The sequence below is a fragment of the Melanotaenia boesemani genome, chromosome 17 (genome assembly GCF_017639745.1).
Source record: "Melanotaenia boesemani isolate fMelBoe1 chromosome 17, fMelBoe1.pri, whole genome shotgun sequence".
In the NCBI taxonomy this organism is placed as follows: Eukaryota; Metazoa; Chordata; class Actinopteri; order Atheriniformes; family Melanotaeniidae; genus Melanotaenia; species Melanotaenia boesemani.
This window is the reverse complement of record NC_055698.1, coordinates 14,844,791-14,866,667: the sequence shown is the minus strand read 5'-3', so window position 1 is coordinate 14,866,667 and position 21,877 is coordinate 14,844,791. Positions and strand designations below refer to the sequence as shown.

Genomic DNA, 21,877 nt, shown 5'->3' with positions numbered 1-21,877 from the left:
CAACACTGGATCGCACTTGGCCATTAAGCATGCTGTAAAATTTGTAACTTTACATATGCTGTGATAATAATTATAATTGATCATAAGCCTGATTATTTTGGTGCCCCCTTGGGAACTTGGTGCCCTGCGTGCAGTGTGTAATGCGTGTGGTGGGAGTGGCGGCACTGCAGCATACAGTAAAACCCATAATGGTTTCAAATAAAGTCCCTCTATTTTTAGCCCCCTGTTTACAACCACAGTTATGTCAATGTAATGCATAATGAACTGAACTGAGGTACACTACAGAATTTAAGGCATAACTGTATAGCACGGTGTAGAAAAGAGCTGTATGTGACAAAGGGAACTTGACAAGTCAGACTGACAAAGTAGTTTAGAACAAGTAGCAAAGGGTGAGTTCTACATCATTATTATGAAAGTAGCATTGGTGACACTGTCCCAAGAAAGCTTACTTAAGTATACATTATCCATGATCTCTCCAATTGCATAGACATAATATGACAACACATTAAGGGCATACACTTAGTCCCAGTACATTTACACACACACATCAAAGATACCACACAAAGACTGAGATTCAAACAGAGGGGTGGGGTTCGACCCTGCCACTTCAAAGCTTGCCATCTGTTTAAGGAAAAATTAGCTCTCAAGCTCCCCCGCCATTTTCCTCAGCTATCCTTTAATCAGTAAATGCAAACTCTATCTATCTATCTATCTATCTATCTATCTATCTATCTATCTATCTATCTGTCTATCTGTCTATCTGTCTATCTATCTATCTATCTATCTATCTATCTATCTATCTATCTATCTATCTATCTATCTATCTATCTATCTGTCTATCTGTCTATCTATCTATCTATCTATCTATCTATCTATCTATCTATCTATCTGGCTCTCTGACATCCTATCTATATCTGTCTGTGTGTCTGTCTCTCACCTGTTTTGTTAGCCAATGGCTAATATGTAAACCCAGTTAAATGCGTAATTAAGGAGCTCTGTGAGCAGATGGTGGGCTGAATTAATTTAACAGTCTTGGTAGATGAACCGGGAGAGAGAGATAAACAGAAAACTGAGTGGGAATGAGAAGACAGAAAAAAATTAGAAGAGAAAGGGGAAAAAAAAGATGAAGTGAAAGAAGCATGACTGACTTGAAAATGTCTCATGATATTCCCAAAAGTTCAGATGCTTTTTGTCCTGTTTGTGTTTGCCAGATTCCTCCTGGCTTGAGATTGCTTATTTTCCTTAAGTGAAGTTTGAATCACAGACTTTGCACTGTATTTTTTTTTATACATCATACTGTGGTTGTTTGTCCTCTAAACACTTCAATCAGGTAAAATATAGACTTAAATCTCAGTGTGAAAACTTTCAAATAAGAAAGCCACTAAAGAAACAGCTTTTTAAATGGCATATAAATGCTGATTGGAACCAGCTCTATGTTGCAGGCACAGTTGAATGAGGCAGCCTTGTTGACCTGATGTTGTTCTAAGGATATTAGCAAATGAATTGGCTGAAGGATCTTTTTGTTTACCTCTATAAACAGATCAATTGTGGCCAGTTCTAATCAAATGACATGGAGTGTGCAAGAGCTGAGACTCTCCTCCTTTTCTGTCAACACTTCTGTGTCAGAAAGCACAATGTATCAGCTTAGATTAACTCAGCTCTTGCTTAAATTTGCTGATTTAATCATTTAAACATATGTATGTGTGGTTTCAATGTCATATTAAATTCATATATTTTGGTTTTCCCTTTTATTTCCAGGGTCAAGTCATGTTTCGTAATGGAGAGAGGATGGGCACAATAAAGTTCAACCAGTTTCAAGGTACTTATTGACAGAGCTGTTTTCCCCTTTTAATTTGTACTATTTCCATACACCTTTCATTTTTGCTCACTTAACATCCACATCGAAACATCCACTTATTTAACTGAACTGCTGGTGAAATTTTTGTCATACATGCTAATTCCCAACTGCTCCAGTGTGTTCTTTAAGACTTCTTAGTCTTTCAGAAATTTTACAGGACTGTCACAACTCCGTGGCATGCGACATAAAGCACGAGAGCTTAAGAAAACTTAAAGCAGAGTAATTCTCAAAGAAAAAGAAAGCTGAAACATTTTCTGCTTAATTTGTTCTCACTGTTGTTAGTTGCCGAATGCAAGCATGGATACTTTGAGTTAGCAGGGTGAAAACATGGCAGTTTTCCTCATACTATTGTAAAATCATGTGGTTGTTTATTTTAGCCTGCGTGACCTTCTAAGAATCACTGAAAGATTTAATCTTGATGCAGGGGATTCCTAACTCCCAGGCTTCCCAGACTATATGTAGCACAGCAGTGTTCCTCTCCGTAACCCTCGTATCTCCCTAACTGCAGAAGGGCTTGATCCCTCGGATTGCTGGCATGACACAAGCTGTCTGTTTGTGTTTTCTCTGTGTGATCAGAAGACATACAGTACATAGGGCAGTAATCACTTGTGGTTATTATTGTTTATTTATTTATTTTGTATCTGCTACTAACCATCCCAGTACGACAGCCAGTTTGCCTCCTCCTATCCACTAGAATATCCATTTATTAATGCTTCAAAATAGAGCCAATTCCATGTTCAAAATCCACTGCATCATATCATAATCGTAACTGTATTATCTATAATTGTACAATTCCATTTCATCAACCATGATTCTTGTGTTTTTATAGACTAACATACATATTCAGGCTTAGCCTCTTATACTCCTAACTTCCTCAGAAAGAAGGAAATGGTAGCAAAGCTGATAGGAGTGAACTAAAGTGTTAGATTTAAGTGCAGGACACTCATGCTCATGTGTTAGACAGCCAACATAAAGTCATTCTTGGTTTGTTGATTGTCATTTTGATGCCATAAGTTTGGCACTCATCTGACATCATTTTGATATTTTTGGAGTCGCATGTGGCCATATTTGGAGAAGACAATGGAGCTGGAGATCCTTTGGGCATAATGTCTAATTTTAGATGGAATTATTTTAGGAAGGACAACCAGTGCACTGATCTGACGCAATGAATCTGGCTAATGACAGAATAACAGTTTGTGAATATATGTTTTGGCTTAGTATGCTAGGAAAGAAAATGCTGGAATGCAGAGTATTGATGCTTGATTAAAAATAAAACCACACTAATAAAATTCTATTTTCTGGAACTATTGTAAAAATGAGAGAAATCCACACATTTCTATTAATTTATAACACATTATTGTCTTTGTGCATCTGTGTTACATTTCTCAAAATTCAGCCTGACAGGAGCACACTTGCCTCCATCAAGTCCCCCCTTTATATGCATCTCTTTTCACATCTTCTTCATACTTATTGAATCTTCACTCCATCACTTCTTCCTCACTTGTCAGGGATTGTGAATGTGTCACCCTTTTGGCACACCACAAGAACCGAGCAGGTTGAAGAGGAGAAGAGGGGCAGCTCCATTTTAAATATTTCAAAAGGGAGTGATCCTCGACATGACCCTATCATCTGTCCACAGCCTCTGATCCTTCATTTTACTCCATCAGATTTTTTTAGTCAGGGTCCACCATGACTCTTATTCCCTCTTTCTCTCATGGGGATAAGAGATAATTCTCTACCAGGGGTCGTGATTACATCACAGTCACTTAGATTTTAAATCAACACACTACCAGGAATGATAGATAAGCGAAGTCTGATAATATAATATCTTTAAGGTGAAGATGCAATGAGTGTGTCGGCAAAGATGTTATAGATATTAAGAGATATTCTATCAACAACAAATAACCTTAAGTGGGAATTAATTTCCTGCCTTTCCATCATCTTCTGCTGGAATTTTAAAAAGTAACACCCCTGCTGCTGCCAGTATACCTCAAGGCAATAGTCCTCTCACAGTACTTTCCACTTAAATAGCTCATAAGATTATAATTGAACTTTACCCACAAAGTTTCTTTGAAGAAGCAGCTTCTTTTTTATGATAGAAATTCACAGAACTGACATGACACAGACCAAAATGAACTTGATCAAAGGCAAACTAAGGCAGACCTTATAGAAAAAGAACTACAAATGATCTTAATCACTTTTACATACATTGCTACAAAGAAGGGTGAAATTGGCACTTTGACATTTCAGTGTTCAAACCACGACAAGAGTTTCTTCCAGCAGAGCAAAAGCCCTGAGTCGCAGTTCAGCTGTATAGCTCAGATCAAAACCATTAAAGGACTCAAATTTAATCAGTAATCTTTAAAATTCAATTAACTGACCGGCATCAATTAAAATAGGCCAAAAATAACACTAACATGCTCTAGACTTCAACACAGTAACATCAGTGCTGGCATTTTCTTAGTTTGTTAAATGATTCATTTAGTATTGTACTCCACTTACGTTGCAGTTGCTAATAAACCCATTATAATTTTAGAAATCTACAATTCTCACTGTTTAATGCTTACAGAAACTAAACCTTATTATATTTAATGTTGTGAATACATTATGATAATGTTGCACTTTCTCTGTTTTCCTTATGACCTCCAATAAAGCTTATTTTTCCCTAATATTCTCACACATCTCTTTGGGGGTTTTAGTTGTTCTTTATGTGAAAAGGCTAGCAGATTTTATATTCTATTGCTGCTCCCTTTAAATCCCCCCACGAATTTTCAGTAGTAGGATTCACATCTGTGGGCTGAAAGGATCCTGATGTTCCAAGAATGATTCCTAAACCAATCTTTGGTCAACTTAGACAGGCCTAATGCCTGTATTGCTGCCAGTGTAATGTAAAAGCTTCAGTGTATGCATCATGTTAAAGATAATTAAGATAATCTATTTTCAAAGGCACGAGATGACATCACATCTCTTCTTCTTGCCTTGACCGTGCAGACGGCATACTTTTTGACATCCTTCTAACAGCAAACATATTATTTGACCACATGTTGCCTTTAGTGTTTTTTGTCATTTTATCATTGTTTTTTTTTTTTTTTTTCCATTTCTTATTCTTTTTAAACAAAGTTAATGCGCAAGAAGATTTCAAGCTATAAAGACTTCTTATAGTCAGTATTGGTACTTGTGTCCATGCCTTCATCCGGTCCTTCTACAAGTTGTTGACAGATATAAAGATCTTACTGCATTTGCTGTTATCCAATTAAGATTCGCAGTTATAGTTATATAGGTTTTTATGCCTTTTTTTATCTGTGTCATGAGAATCTTTTCCAATTTTTGGTGTTTGTGACAGAATTTGTGTTTAGAGACCCTTTTGAGACTGTTTTTAGGAATATGTATTGTAACTAAAACTAGATTTTCAGCAATGCCATGAGGTAAAAGTTTATATTTGCTTATCTAATATACAAAGAAGTGATTAAAATGTGCTAGACGGTACTTAGATAATCATGACAAGCGATAATATAAATACGAGCTGTTATTGCAGAATTTACACAAGTTTAAAAACAAGTTAATAATGTACAAGATTTTGTTCTTGATTTTTTGCTGTATTTACTTTGCTTTTATATAATTGTAAACAAATTCAGGCATTAAGTGGTACTAAAACTGTCACCAATGGCCCTTTCCCACTAGTACCCGCTTAGCCCTGCCTTAATTCAACCGACACCACACCAACCGGGTTTTGGTTGTTCCCATTACAATAGAGGCCAGTTGAAGCCACGTTCAGTGCGGGAGGGGTCGTCTTAGCAAGGGGGCTGGTAAGTATCGTAAACTCATTTGTTTGCATCACACATGGAACAACAATGCAGAAGGATGCGCTTGTGATTTACGTGCTGCTAGCGAAGCCTGTTTGCTGCAAGGCGCAATACTCAGGATCAGCAAACTGTCGCTGCTACCAACGTACAAGTCTTCGGGGTTTTAAAGATGGCGGGGTCGGCAGTCGCCCTCATGACTCATCCCATGGCGCCAAATTCTGGCCAATAGTGACCTGCTACTCAACACGTCACGATTTCCAGCCTGGCTTCGCACCTTCAGAACCCAGACGGCATAGCTGCTAAAAATGTATCTACTCACCTGGGAAAATCCTGATGGGAACGGCTAATCAAGATGGGTGGTGTCGGGCTGGGTTAAATGGGTACTAAGTGGGTACTAGTGGAAAGGGGATATGTGTCATTTTAAACATTTGATGAATCTTGAGGATCAGATGTAGTAACTGAGAGTAAAACCGAAGGCAAACATGGTGCTCTGTGGAGCTGAAACATCTGATGTTGTTTGTCATTTTTCTTGCCAAGGACACGGCCTGAGAGTTCAATGGGCCAGTAACAGTGATAATGGGGAGGAGCAGAGAGATTTGTACATTCACAGCAGAACAAATTACAGGTTGTGTATGAAGCTTAAAAAAAAAGAAAAAAACACAAAAACAAAAGAAAACAATCAGAATAATCTTCCCCACTCACCCCTTCTCTTCCTCTTACCTCTGGTGTAAACGCTGGGTGAGTAATCTTTATGAGTGAATGCCCAGGATTGCCTGCCAAGGTCACGCTTCCTCTTATATTATACCTGAGAGACACTTTGCTGTTTCTGACAGAAAAAAACGTTAAACTCTGAAATTGTTATTTGAGAAGGGCTCCAGAGAGGCAGTGGTATTTACAGGGTGAGGTTTTGAGAACTTTACAATCTGCTTATTTTATCTAAGAAATACTACAGCCAATACACTGTGGACTGTGCAGTATAACAAAGTATGAGTACATTACAAAACATAATTACATTATTCAACATCTTCAACATCTGAGATTTTTATAATAGTAATTATTAAGTATACTTTATGCATTTTAACTTTTCTTCTGTAAGCCGGTTCCTATGTCTGCTTTCATTGTGCCCAACTACAGTTTGAATTTAGCTTGTTCTTAAAAAGTATTCACATATTTTCCTCAAATAGAGAATTAATGTTTTTCTTTTTATTTTGTTTTACTCTCATAAAAATGTCCAGTGACCTGCCTAAGGATTCTTAAAATGACATTGTTACTTTTTCTGTCATCACTCAAAGACATTATTACTGCTTCAGAAGCAGATTAGCTGTTAGTCGTGGTTTACACGTGTCTCTCATGACGTTTAATTACCCAGTCCAACTCTGTTTAGGGTTCAAGAAAAAATTAAATGGTTTATTCCTTAGATTTCACAAAAATATGCCAGTTCCAAGACTTTTCCGAATAACAAGTTAAACACCAAGACACAGTAAGAAAACCATATAGAAAAAGAAGTAGCTCCTTCTTTACATTACATATGTACGGAAGCGTGGAACTGTCACCCAAATAAAAAAAAAATCGAACCTTATCACGTTATAACGTGATATGTTTATTGTAAAAACGTAAAACGTATCACGTTATAACGTGATACTTTATTGTAATAACGTGAAACGTATCACGTTATAACGTGATAAGTTTATTGTAATAACGTGAAACCTATCACGTTATAATGTGATACTTTATTGTAATAACGTGAAACGTATCACGTTATAACGTGATAAGTTTATTGTAATAACGTGAAACGTATCACGTTATAACGTGATAAGTTTATTGTAATAACGTGAAACGTATCACGTTATAACGTGATAAGTTTATTGTAATAACGTGAAACCTATCACGTTATAACGTGATACTTTATTGTAATAACGTGAAACCTATCACGTTATAACGTGATAAGTTTATTGTAATAACGTGAAACCTATCACGTTATAACGTGATACTTTATTGTAATAACGTGAAACGTATCACGTTATAACGTGATAAGTTTATTGTAATAACGTGAAACGTATCACGTTATAACGTGATAAGTTTATTGTAATAACGTGAAACGTATCACGTTATAACGTGATAAGTTTATTGTAATAACGTGAAACCTATCACGTTATAACGTGATACTTTATTGTAATAACGTGAAACGTATCACGTTATAACGTGATAAGTTTATTGTAATAACGTGAAACCTATCACGTTATAACGTGATACTTTATTGTAATAACGTGAAACGTATCACGTTATAATGTGATAAGTTTATTGTAATAACGTGAAACGTATCACGTTATAACGTGATAAGTTTATTGTAATAACGTGAAACCTATCACGTTATAACGTGATACTTTATTGTAATAACGTGAAACGTATCACGTTATAACGTGATAAGTTTATTGTAATAACGTGAAACGTATCACGTTATAACGTGATAAGTTTATTATAAGAACATAGCCTGTACTGTATGCAGATGTTGTTACGACCTATATTGGAGCAAAATACATTTCATGGAAAATATACTCATCAAGCAGAAACTTTTCAGTTCTTTTTGACAATGATTAATTGTTCTACTCTGGTTTATTGTTGTACAGAAATGTGGGACAGTTATGAGAAACGCGTAGGTCACCTGCCTGCGCACAGTGAGACGGTGCGTGCCTGTGCGTATGAATTGCCACAGAGCAGGCATCCCCAACTTGGGACCTCTTGAACCAGTGTCCTGCAGGTTTTCAGTGTGGTTTATTATTTCCAGAGAAATTCCTAATTTACTACATGGCATTAAGTTTTACTTCATTGGAGAGATTTGATGAAGCTTGGAGGACACCTGTTGACGTTTCACCCTTTAAGTAGACAGGACCACGTCTTTGTGTCGGCAACTTATTTCTCCCAGTCCCAGCGGTGCATAAAGCCTTTATAATTTTCATTTTTATTGTCAGGAGACAACATATTATTAACTGAAAGCAGCGCGCACACTCTATTGCCACTCAGACACATGCACGCACCGTCTCACTGCGTGCAGGCAGGTGACGCACTGTGTTGCTTATAACGGTCTTGTGTGCAAGAATAAACCAGGTCTGCACCAGCCTCTTAACGACCCATTATTTGAGTCAGGTATGCTGCAGTATGGACATACTGAAAACCTGCAGGACACTGGCTCAAGAGGTCCCAAGTTGGGGATGCCTGCTCTGTGGCAATTCAGACACACAGGCACGCACCGTCTCACTGTGCGCAGGCAGGTGACCTACGCGTTTCTCATAACTGTCCCACATTTCTGTACAACAGTAAACCAGAGTAGAACAATTAATCATTGTCAAAAAGAACTGAAAAGTTTCTGCTTGATGAGTATATTTTCCATAAAATGTATTTTGCTCCAATATAGGTCGTATCAACATCTGCATACAGTACAGGCTATGTTCTTATAATAAACTTATCACGTTATAACGTGATACGTTTCACGTTATTACAATAAACTTATCACATTATAACGTGATACGTTTCACGTTATTACAATAAACTTATCACGTTATAACGTGATAGGTTTCACGTTATTACAATAAAGTATCACGTTATAACGTGATACGTTTTACGTTATTACAATAAAGTATCACGTTATAACGTGATACGTTTCACGTTATTACAATAAAGTATCACGTTATAATGTGATAAGGTCCGATTTTTTTTTTATTTGGGTGACAGCTCCACGCTTCCGTACATATATATGTTGCCCCTCTGGCATTACCGTCAGAAGGCAACGAAGGTTTAGTCGTCTCAACGTGTCAAGCTGTGGCGAAGAATAGAGGAGATACACACGTTGAGCTGGCGTTACTCTCATACCGGAAGTTTTATTCTTCCTCTGTGACCTGCTCTACTCTTTACCACCAGCGCGATAGGCGCCCCCTAGCGGTTGGATGTAGGATAGCGCTGCAGTAACTGAGATTACAGTAATGTAATGTATAACAAATAAAAGAAAACTTAATGAAATTAGAATAGGGGTGTCTATTTTTATCCCCTTATCTATTTGACCCTCTACACTCTCCCCCACTTAAAAGAATGTCTCCTGACATCTGGTAATGTTGTGTGTGAGTATCTAGTGTGCAAAAGTGTACCAGTTATGGCAATGTGGCTGAAAATGGATTGGGTAAGGGGAAAGTGGAAAACTATTAATCTCTGTCAGGGGTTGGCTAAGTAAGAAGGGATTTACACTTGCACTACAATGGTGATATGAGGGCTGACCCAGAATATCATATGTGAACTTTGTCGTCGGTCTTGTTCTCCTGTGTGATTTCCTTACATCATCACCTTCTCCTATACTGCCACCATCCGTTTCTTCTCTTTGTTCGGGTTCCCTTTCCACTAGCCCTGCCCCATCCTCCGTATCCTCAGTGTTTGGCTCCATCTCAGCTTCTTGTCTGTGTGGGGGACAGAACTCTCTGGCTGTTGCACGCAGCTTAAGCTGATTATGAGGATTCTGGTTCGGAACCACTGATCCAAATTGCTGAGGAGCTTGCTGTGGGATGGCAGGTTGTTGTTGTTGTTGAGGGTTCACAAATCTGTAACAAGGGATTCTGCTCCGGAGATCATAGGTGTAAGTATGTTCCCCCTCCTCATCAGAGCTGTCTGTCCCTGTTTGGTTAATCCTGTTGTTGTGCTCTTTAGGTCTATTGTGTCTTGTATTTCCTGTAACAGGTAGTTCATCTTCCAGAGGCAGATCGTTTACTGGCAATAAGAGATTTCTATGCAAGACACGCATGGTTTTGCTGCCTCTCTCTGGCTGTATTTTATAGACAGGTCCATCCCCCAATCTCTCCACCACTCGATGTACTACTCTTTCCCAGTAAGCCCGCAGTTTACCTGGGCCTCCCCTCTCTGAGAGATTCCTCACCAGTACCCTGTCTCCTGGCTGGAGAGCAACACCTCTGATATGCCTGTCATATTGTTTTTTTCCTTTAGCTGATGACTTTTGGCTGTTGTCAGCAGCTATTCGGTACGCCACCCGCATTCTGTCTGCCCACTTTTGCACAAATGTCTGGTGGTTCTGTGCTTCAGTCTCCCTCCTAGGCCCAAAGAGCAAGTCAACTGGTAGCCGTGGGGCTCTACCGTACAGAAGGAAGAATGGGGAGTATCCTGTTGACTCATGCCTTGTACAATTGTATGCATGCACAATCTGAGGCAGATGATCTTTCCATTCACTCTTTTTTTCCTCCTGTAACGTGCGCAGCATTTGGAGAAGTGTGCGGTTCAGTCGCTCCACTGGGTTGCACTGCGGGTGGTAAGGAGTTGTGCGAGAATGAGTAATTCCTGAAAGTTGTTGTAGTCTCTGAAACAGGCTATTCTCGAACTCCCGTCCCTGATCGTGATGCAGCTTTTCTGGGTACCCAAAACGGGGAATAAAGTCCTGAAAGATCTTTTCAGCTGCTGTTTTACCAGATTTATTTTTTGTTGGATACGCCTGTGCAAACCGTGTGAAGTGGTCAATCAGCACAAGGATATACTCATATCCTCCTTTGCTTGGCTCCAGATGTAAATAATCAACACACACTAACTCAAAAGGTGCACTAGTTGTGATGGATCCCATTGGGGCTTTTGGTGGAATGCTAGGGTGTTTTTGTTTGATACAAGGACATTTTTTCGTTACATAATCTTCGATGTCTTGCTGCATGTGTGGCCAATAAAACCTTTCTCTGGCAAGATGGATAACCTTTTCAGGCCCCACATGTCCCATATCATTATGCAAGCTCTTTAACGCCACCGGTTTAAGTTGTTCAGGGAGGACAAGTTGTTTGTTTTGGTCTGTTTTCCGAAAGAGTAGTCCATTTTCCACCACTAACTTGTTCCACTCATAGAGTAGTCTCCTTGTTTGTTTACTCATTGCCTTTTTCTCTTTTCCGTTTGGTGTCCAACCTCTTAGTTTCAAAGACACAACCTCTTGAATGGCTGAATCATTCTGTTGGGCGGCCCTGATATTGTTTGGGGTGATACTAGAAACGCTCTCTGATGGCGCAGCATCTACATCTTCACTGTTAAGCTGTAATACAGCCACCCAAGGAATATCACTGTTTTGTGCCGCTTTGCTGCCTTGCCAAACTGCAGAAACTACCTCTGAAGACATAGCCTCTGTGAAGTTATGTATCTGCTGGGGAAGTTTGACTGGATATCTGGACAACATATCAGCATCAGCATTTCTCTTCCCTGGTCTATACTTGATGTCAAAATGAAAATCAGCTAACTCTCCAACCCACCTGTGACCCACTGCGTTTAACCGTGCTGAACTCAGGATGTAGGTTAAGGGATTGTTATCTGTGTAGACAGTGAAGGTTGGCGCATAATACAGATAATCTCGAAATTTGTCACAGATAGCCCATTTGAGTGCCAGAAATTCGAGTTTGCCTGAGTGTAGGTGATAGTTTTTCTCGGCAGGTGTTAATGTCCTGGACCCATACCCAATAACGCGTAGTTTGTTGTTTTGCTGTTGATATAATACGGCTCCAAGGCCTTCATTTGAAGCATCAGTATGTAACACAAAGGGAAGGTCAAAATCTGGATAAGCCAGGATAGGAGGGTTTATCAACATCTCAACTAACCTAGATAACACATTTTGATGTTCAGCAGTCCAAGTAATGGGTGTACGGGAGGAACGCTGTCCCTTGCTACCTTTCATTTTCCCCTTTTTGGTCTGTGGCTTGGTGACATTAGTGGTCTCTCCTTGGCTCTGAAGCAGCTCAAACAAGGGCCGTGCTAGACGTGAGAAATCTTGGATAAAGGACCGGTAATAGCTAAGAAATCCAAGCAGAGTTCGGACCTCTCCAACTGTGCGAGGTTTCCTTTCTTTCAGAGCTATTACTGCTTCCAAATCTTTTGGGTCAATCTGGATTCCTTCTTCAGAAACTGTTCGCCCAAGATAACGTATTTGTCTTTTGAAAAGTTCACACTTGGCTGGACGGAGTTTGATACCATGTTGTCGCATCCGACAGAACACTTGCCGGAGATGGTTCACGTGGTCATCAAAAGTTTTGGAAAAACACAGGACATCGTCTAAATATGGCACACAGCATTCATCTCTAACACCCTCTAACACTCCCTCCATGCATCTCTGGAATGCGGCTGGTGCATTAGTCAGTCCAAATGGTATTCTTACCCATTCATAGAGTCCCCAGGGTGTGCTGAATGCCGTTAGGTGTCTTGACTCCTCCATCACAAAACCTTGATGGTATGCACTCCCTTGATCTAAGATGGAAAACCACGAATTGCCTCCCAAACTGTCCAGAAGATCCTGGATCCGTGGCAGCGGATGACGATCTGGGATGGTTTTGCGGTTGAGCTCACGGAAGTCAACACACAGTCGCAGGCTATTGTCTTTTTTTCGCACGCATACCACTGGTGAAGAATGAGATGACCGCGATTTACAGATCCATCCTCTGTCCAAGAGGTTTTGGATGTACTCCTTTACTTCTTTATACAGTGGTCGTGGGATGGAGTTGTAATTTTTCTGCACAGCTGAATTGTCTGTTGTGTTAATTCTTAGCTGTAAGCCAGGAATACATCCGATGTCTCCCTCCTCGCGAGCAAACACATCTGATTCCTCATGGAGCAGTTGTCGCACCACATTTTGTTCATTGTCAGTCAGATGGTCTAGACAGACATTTGGCTGCCATTTTTCTGTACTGTGGTTTTCTTTTGCATTCTTGTCTCTTTCATCATTTGAGCTTACATGTAAGTTGCACAGGAGGGGATCATCACTGGGATCTGGTGGTTTCTGAGGACGTGGCTGAATGGTGACAGGTCTGCTGTTTGTGATTTCTTCAAGGCAACCTAAAACTGTCTTTGGAGGTAAAAAGATGTCTCGCTTTGTTGCATTCTGGATTGGGATTTTTACTATTTTAGAAGCCCCAGCAGGTACATCAACAAGAGCCGGGAACAGCTCCAACCCATCTGGTAATCGACACTCTACATCTGGCTCAAATAGCATTGCTCCTCCTTCAGGAAAAGCTCTTACGCGACATTTTACCTCACAAATTTGGCTGCTGAGGACAGTTAGCCCCCTTTTCCCAACCCTCACCCCCAACCCTTCGGACTCTTCCTGAGGTGGCATTGTTTGCACGACAGAGACAAGAGTTTCAGCATTGCCTTTCTGAATTTTTAAGGCTTCTGACAGTAAGTCTGTTAGATTCAGGCCATCTGATTGGTTGTTACTTTCCCTAATGATCTCTTGGATTACATTGAAGCCTAGCAATGGGCTGCTCACACTCTCCTTGCTTACTAGCATCGGAACACAGAGGGCAACAGAGCCATGTTGGTTACTTGTGATCTCAAGCAGAACCTCTATCCACCCATCAAATGGCACCTCTGTCCCATTGGCTGCTGTAACTTTGAGGGGATGGTCTGACAACAGGCTCTCTAGCGGCTGAATGTTTATGTGCGGCAGAGCTTTCTGAACCCAAGACTTCTCCACTATACTAACCTGTGCCCCACTGTCTAACAGCATCTGAAGTTCTACCCCATTAAGACAACAAGTTACCATGCACCGACCACCAATCAGTTGAGCAACACGCTTCCCTTTTGGCACATTGTTTTGTTTGAAAGACTTGGTGGGAGATGAAGTTTTCTCTTTGAGGTGCAGTTTTCCTGAGATGGGGGACTCTGTATAATGTCTGGTCACTGGTGGTCCCTCCCCAGTGACCTTCTCCAGTTTCCCGACTTCTGTAAGCACCCAATAGCTCTGTGCCCCTCTTTTCCGCACTGAAAACAGTGTGTGCAGTTTTCAGTTCCTTGGGAGACACATTGGTGGCACTTTCCTTTTGCTTCTGGCTTGGCTGACTGTTTTGGGTGTGGTGTCGTGGAACGTGTGTTCTCTACTGCTGTGTTCACTACAGGTGTGAGAACTTTCTCTAAACTCTTAGTCAAAGACGATACTTGTAATGTTAGCTCTTGTATAGCAGTGCGATTGGCTTGGACCTCTGCCTTCACCTGAACTGCATTCTGCATGTCCTTCTCCTGATGCACTACACTGACGCTGACTGCTTTTTGTTTGTATGTCTGGCCTAACCTATTTTGCCTCTCCGTGTCCTCACTCAAAGACCTTGTTATGACTTCAAGAATAAAATCATCAGTGACACCTAGGTCTGAAATATGGGGTTTAAGGTCTCGTCGGATGTATGAACATTTTTCATTTATCCCTTGGTAAAGTGAATGGAGAAACACTCCCTGTACCAGTTTGCTGTCGTACTGGAAACCAGTACTTTGTTTAGATGCAAACATCACACGCTGTTTTAGCCCCATCAGTCTGTACATAAACTGTTGTGGGCTTTCTTTGTCAAGCTGTTTTGCATTGCTCAACTCCTGAAATAATTCAGTACTGCTTTTATCCCGAAGATGTGCCCTTAGAAAACGCTTTAGCTCGGATACCGTCAGGCCATCTTTGGTAATGAGCATGTCTTTAAAGTTACCAGGCTTAATTATTTTTAGCACTGTTCTGATAACCTCAGCCTCAGTAAAACCTTCAGTTAGTCCTTCATCAATTTGCTTAGACAAACTGTTAAAACTTAAATCAGAATCTGAATCAGAAATTTGACCACCATGGATCCTAAATTCTCTACGTGGCAACAATGTTGCAACATCTGCCAGTCTTACCAACCCAGCCACCTGATCAGCAGACATTGGTTGTTGGGTAGTCTCCCTTATGGCAGATGCTAGTACTACTGGTTCAGTTTCTGCCATAGATGCATCAGCCTCTTCTTTAGATGTGTCACCTGGTCCACCTGCCTCGTGGGGCAATTGCAGTTCGTCAATGAGGTCACGAAATATTAGTGGGCGAGACATACCCTGGTCCTCCAGATTCCTTAGTTGTTTACTTCTCAGGAAGTCAACAATAAAGTCAAAGAGATCCACTTCAGTCGAGTCTTCACCTGGTAAATCTTCATTCACCTCATCTTGACATGATACTGCAAGCTTGTGAAGTAGGTCTCTGTTGGCAGTGCTGATCAGCCGGCGAAGCTGTTGCTGAATTTCCCACTGTAGATCATGAAGAGCGGCCATCTTTGGATACCCGATGTCTGTCACTTGGTCGTTGGCTCCGAAAACAGGTAATCAGGAACCCACGGTTCTAACTCGATTAGCACCAGTCCAGCAGGTGGCGCTAATCCCGGACGAGCCCCCAAAATTGTTGCCCCTCTGGCATTACCGTCAGAAGGCAACGAAGGTTTAGTCGTCTCAACGTGTCAAGCTGTGGCGAAGAATAGAGGAGATACACACGTTGAGCTGGCGTTACTCTCATACCGGAAGTTTTATTCTTCCTCTGTGACCTGCTCTACTCTTTACCACCAGCGCGATAGGCGCCCCCTAGCGGTTGGATGTAGGATAGCGCTGCAGTAACTGAGATTACAGTAATGTAATGTATAACAAATAAAAGAAAACTTAATGAAATTAGAATAGGGGTGTCTATTTTTATCCCCTTATCTATTTGACCCTCTACATATAACTCAACCAACTCAAATTAACCTAAATGTTCAATATAAATACTTTTGATTTACTGTTTAACATAACAAGGATTAACTAAAAGACATCCTCTTAAAAATAGTGAAATACCACCAATGAGGGAAAAATATTAATACAGACATTTTCAAAATACTGGAATTTTTACCTTTTTAGATATGTTTCTCTTCACTGTGGAAGTTGGACCAGTATGGATACTTGACCATAATCTGTCAAATGCACCTTTAAGAAGGGTGGCTGTGCAGATAATAATGTTACTCTGCTGGTTGGTTTGTCAACTGAAATGTTGTGCAAAAATACCTGACAAATTTAAATATCAACAGTAAGGATTGTAACAAAAATTTTAAAGATATTTATGACTTTAAAAGGTTTTTCTCAGTATTTTATTAGATGATACCTAAATTTCCTCTACAATGGAAACCAGGTTTTCTGTTAAGTATTTTCTGTTTATTTAGTAGTCATCTTCCATGCTACAAAAATGTATAACTTAGTTAAATACATACCTTTATTTAATGTTCACATGTCTATGTTTTTCTTTTTCTCTTTAAACAGATGGCCAGGAGATGAAAGTGGGCGAATACAATGCCATTGCTGATGTGCTGGAACTCAACAACAACTCCATAAAATTCCAAGGTATTAAAAGGAGAAATATGTGTCTAGACCTTCCTTCCAGGAAAAAGAGATTTGTTCCCTCAGCATTTGTGATGCTACATACCAGTTTGGTCCACAGACTGCCTTCCTTGACAACCCACACACAGATCTGTTTCTCTGTAGGCTTGCCAGAAGCAGCTGACTGAAACAAAGTATATGTAACACATACTCTACCATCAAATGCAATAAAAGATGTTTAGGTCTTTTCCCAGACTATACTACTGCTACTTTGTTGTTGTAGGGCGGCAGCGTCTACTGGTCATTCACCTGCATTTTTTTTTTTTTTTTTTAACCCTGTCCTGTCCAGCATCCTAACATACAGAACGGTGGTCTGTGTGCCATATTTTGCTTGACAGATTTGATCTAGCAAGGGAGGCTTGCTATATACATAGCTGCCCTTGATATTTTTATTATTTTTATTGTAATCTTATTTTCTTTCATCTTTATATGTCAGTGCCGAACCTGACAGGGAGATAGAGAAAGAGGGGAAAAAAGGGAGAAAAGGACAGAACTAAAATGTGGAAATAACAGTTGTCTAGACTGCATTAAACACACCACAAAAAAGCAATATAAACTACCACAGTACTACATGATACATAAAGAAAAATAGGATATTGAGGATATGAAAAAGTACGGTAGTCATCAAATGTACCTGCAGAGAAATGTACCAACACACAAAAATCAGCAACATCTAGTCAGAAGCAGATGGAGAGACGAGCACGTTTGTTAGCATGCACATGTGAACATGCGTGTGTGGCCATGCAACAAGGAGGAAATGTATGCTTGCAAGGGGGTCATGATCACTCCGCACGCCGAAGCATCAGCGGGGGACAGGGGGAGCCCGAGTCCACAGAGCACCAAGCCCAGGACGGCCAAAGCAGAACGAGCAGCGGCCCACTCAGACCAGAGCAGAGGGGCCCCCAGACTGGAGCCCCCCAGCGTGACGGGGCAGGGGCACCGGGCAGCACAGGATGATAGTGAGCAGGCCCAGCGGGCGCCGCGGTGCGGGCCGTACAGAGGGCAGGCTCTCAAGAGGCCCCAAGGGCCACCCATTCCTCCCAGCAGAGCAGAGAGGCAAAACCACCGCCGGCCACGCCAACCCAACACCAAGGCTAGGCACCCCAGGGACAAGAACATTTCCGCAGGTGGCTCCTGTCCGCCCACACACAGCCCATGTGCCCGTCCCCCCCGAGGCCATAAATGTATATTGATGTCTGGGTTGTGATTAAAATCTAGTAGGGCAGGCAGTTGCAGGGGTCCACCGGGGACCCCGCAATGGGGACCCCTTAGCCACACCCACCGCCTCCACCCACCGCACAGAGCCCTATGTGTGTGTATGATGTGGGGTGGCGGGGGAGGAGAGGGGCTCGGGGAGGGGCACAACCTGTAGAGAAATCTCTCTCCCAGGCAGCCAACTCCTCAGCTGGCCGCTGTAGGTGCCCCCGCTTCCCCAAGACCACCCGAGGGCAGAAGGGCAAAGGCCCAGCCCAGCCCAGAGCCCACCCACCCCTGGCAGCCCACGCCACCACACCAGGGGACCAGAGAGCCCCAGGTTGCACACATATATCCTGGTCGGGCCCGAGGCACAGCACCCCCACCCACCCAGCGGGAAGGGAGAGAGCAAGAATATTTACCTGCATTTTTGAGCAGCTTTAAGTCCAACATCATGTAGGATGTGTGAAGTTAAAAGGTTGTTGCCAACTGGTTTTAAGACTGATCACAAATCGAGCTGAACTACTGCTTTTCTTTGGGTACCACTACATAAATATGATGAAGAAGAACCTATAGAAACTAAAATGCATTGAGAAATGAAGACGAGACCTATAAATATTGGATTTTTTAGTTAGTTGGTACATCAGTCACAAATCACAAAAACTGCTGCTCTACAGTGTTGCGTTATTAAAATCCATCCATTTTCTCTTCACAGTCATTTTACCTTCAAGAAAACGGACATTAATTTGTTTTTACTGTGTAATGTGTACATTTTTTTAATTTATTAGTTCAAATCTCAATTAAAGGGCCACAATTTCCAAGATGAGGCAACAGAAAACAATCAGCTCGTGTCTTATAGAAGCATTTCTTACATCCTCAAAACTTTTAAAATGGCACAAAGAGCTGAACTCTCATGACATTTTAACCAATAAGAAGAGAGAAAATATGGCACATAACTTATAGACCGATGCCCCAGACTTAACAGAGCTCCAGACTAACTTTTAGCATTGGCTGCACTGGTGAGCCTCAGTTTTTCATTTGGCTGCACCAGCAAAAAAAAAAGGTGCCAATCAGAGATAAAAAGTGACCCATCTCTTCTTTTGGCTTTTTAACATGTTCTTGTTCTTCTCTGAGATCAGGTAAGGAGGGAATTGTTTTGGCTGCTTGTGTTTAGACTGTAAAGTGCAACTAATATGATTTACTGGTGCTTCAATAAATAAACTCCAATTTCAGTTTATTTTTTTCTATGACTGTGAATATTTTAACTGCTCAGTACTGTTACTTGCTCACTTGAACCCAAACTTTTTTTTACTTAGAAAACATTATTGTACCACTCAGAGAAAAGTCTCACTACTGTCCTCTCTCAGCTAAATTATTTACAGGTCCATTTTTCACCTCCCATGTTTGCCTGTGTTGACACACTTTGTAATTTGTTTGATCCTTCTGGCTGTTCTCCCCCCTCACCACTCTAGCTCCATTTTTTTCTCCTTTGCCCCACATACAGAAAGTCTAGGAATAAAAGCTTGTTTCCACATCCCTGACCACAGTAAGTGGAGAACTGTAAGGTGATGCCGTTGCAATCGATTGGCCAACTGGCAGAAGAAAAAATGAGCAAATGATAAGAAAGTGCAGAGTTTAACCACAATAACTTGACTGTGATGCATAAAGAAACAGTTACACAACAGAGGAAACTGAGAACCAGCATTGCAAATAGCCGAATATTTGCTGTAATATCAAGAGAAAGAAGAAATCTGTCTTGTCAAAGTTAAAATGTCCATAATCCACTTTTTTGTTTGTTTGTTTGTTTGTAGGTGTAGAGCCTCCCAAGGATCGAACGTTTGTGAGATTACAACGCCGCCATATAAACGTGCCGCTGTACAGCATCCTGTCCACAATCACCATACTGGGCATGCTCATGGCTGGGGCCTTTCTATTCTTCAACATCAAGAACCGAAACCACAGGTCAGCATCTGGCTCTAGTGAAGTACTGCTTGGAGGATAAATGGTAATGTGTGAAGGTAAAATGCAGAAATGTAAAGTGCAGGGAGACAGTAGGGTTTAGTTTTAAGAGGGGCAGAAGTGGACGGATGAATGAAGGTCAGAGGAGTCTTGGGGAAAATGAACAGAATTAATAAAAATAATGTTAAACCTTTCTGTTGATATCCTATTATTTCAGATTATATTCTATATAAGAATATCCCACTTGTATTTTTTGGAATACTTTTGTTTTTTGTTATTATTCTTTCATCTGTTTAAATCTCCAACCTGTAATTCTTCTCCTTCAGACTAATCAAGATGTCCAGTCCCTACATGAACAATCTGATCATCTTAGGAGGCATGCTGTCCTACGCTTCTATCTTCCTGTTTGGTCTGGATGGAGGTTTTGTTTCTGACAAAGAGTTTGAAACCTTGTGCACTGTAAGTCCCTTTTGCACTTTCTAAAAAAAAAGACGAAATGCTGAATTACAGGGTTTTTCCTTGACATTGTCGGTGCTAACAGCGTGTTGAAATTTTCTTTGCCAGTTTCAAAGGGGTCATTTAAATCTTAAATTATGATGTACATTTTTACATTATTGCCATTCTTTATTTCTAATGGGTCAATGTCTTTCACACACTGTCAGTTTAATCTTTTTTTTTTTTTTCCTCACTTAACATATAACTATTTTGATAAAATATGGAGAGTATAGACAGACCTGTCACATGCACTGGATAATCAGTAGGCACTGGCTAGAGTCACTTTAGGTCTTTAGCTTGCATTGAGCAGATTTAAATGTTTCCCCCAGGTAGCTTTACTGTGAGACTGTGTAGATACTGGATTAATTAAAGAGTTTTGATTACAGCGGTAACTGGTTTCCACTGAGAGAATGCCCTGCCAGATACAGAGACACACACATGCACATGCATACTAAAATAATATCAGACAGGGCATGTCTTGAACTACCCTTACCTGCATGAAGCTGTGTTGCAACTGTTAAACAGAGCTCTTCACTTCAGTTGTGCAGCAGAGCAGCACTGAGGTTGATCTGGAGAATAGATCTGTTTGTAACTGTTTGTATCTTACAAAGCTCTACATGGCTTTGTTCCCCACTGGTATGGTGAAGGTAGGTATGTGACAATACCAACGTGTAAATGTATATGTTAGATAAGCACAGTATTTGTATGTGTTGCGTGTTTGCATGCAAATATTTGCTTATGCATAAAGCAAAACTAGAACAGCCAACTCTCTACTCATGAAGGCACTGTAGCTATTTTAGGCTTTTCTTGATTTTATTCAAATTGTAGGCATTTCAGGAGAGCAACAGCCTCGCGGTCTGTGACGTCCTCCCAGAACTTTAGGAGACAAAAGATAAATCAGACAGCTTTTTATTTTTAGAATGTCTCGCTGTGCCATTTTGATTGATCTCAGCTTTGCAGATACCTGTCAGAACAGATGCTGGTCTGAGCCTTGATCACCACTTTACAACATGACACAAATTTGTATGTCGTTGTTGTTCTGACAGGTTCGGACTTGGATCCTCATAGTTGGTTACACTACAGCTTTCGGCGCCATGTTTGCCAAGACCTGGAGGGTGCATGCCATCTTCAAAAATGTGAAAATGAAGAAGAAGGTATTGAAAAATGTTATTTATTTAGTATATTAATTATATATATATATATATATATATATATATATATATATATATATATGTGTGTGTGTGTGTGTGTGTGTGTGTGTGTGTGTGTTAAAGGTAAAGGCTATAAAACCATCTCCAAGTGGCTTGATGTTCCTGTGACTACAGTTGCACATATTATTCAGAAATTTAACATCCATGGGACTGTAGCCAACCTCCCT

General features: G+C 40.6%; 1 protein-coding gene across 2 annotated transcripts in view; it reads left to right on the top strand.

Annotated features, from left to right (window-relative positions):
• The window catches only part of gabbr2 (gamma-aminobutyric acid (GABA) B receptor, 2), a 189,191-nt gene that overhangs the window by 105,663 nt on the left and 61,651 nt on the right, over positions 1-21,877 (top strand). For both annotated transcript variants that reach the window (XM_042012065.1, XM_042012066.1), the window contains exons 8-12: positions 1,759-1,819; positions 16,735-16,815; positions 19,857-20,007; positions 20,331-20,463; positions 21,546-21,653. In XM_042012065.1, coding sequence (XP_041867999.1) covers positions 1,759-1,819; positions 16,735-16,815; positions 19,857-20,007; positions 20,331-20,463; positions 21,546-21,653 — 534 coding nt within the window. The remainder of the gene's footprint in view (positions 1-1,758; positions 1,820-16,734; positions 16,816-19,856; positions 20,008-20,330; positions 20,464-21,545; positions 21,654-21,877) is intronic.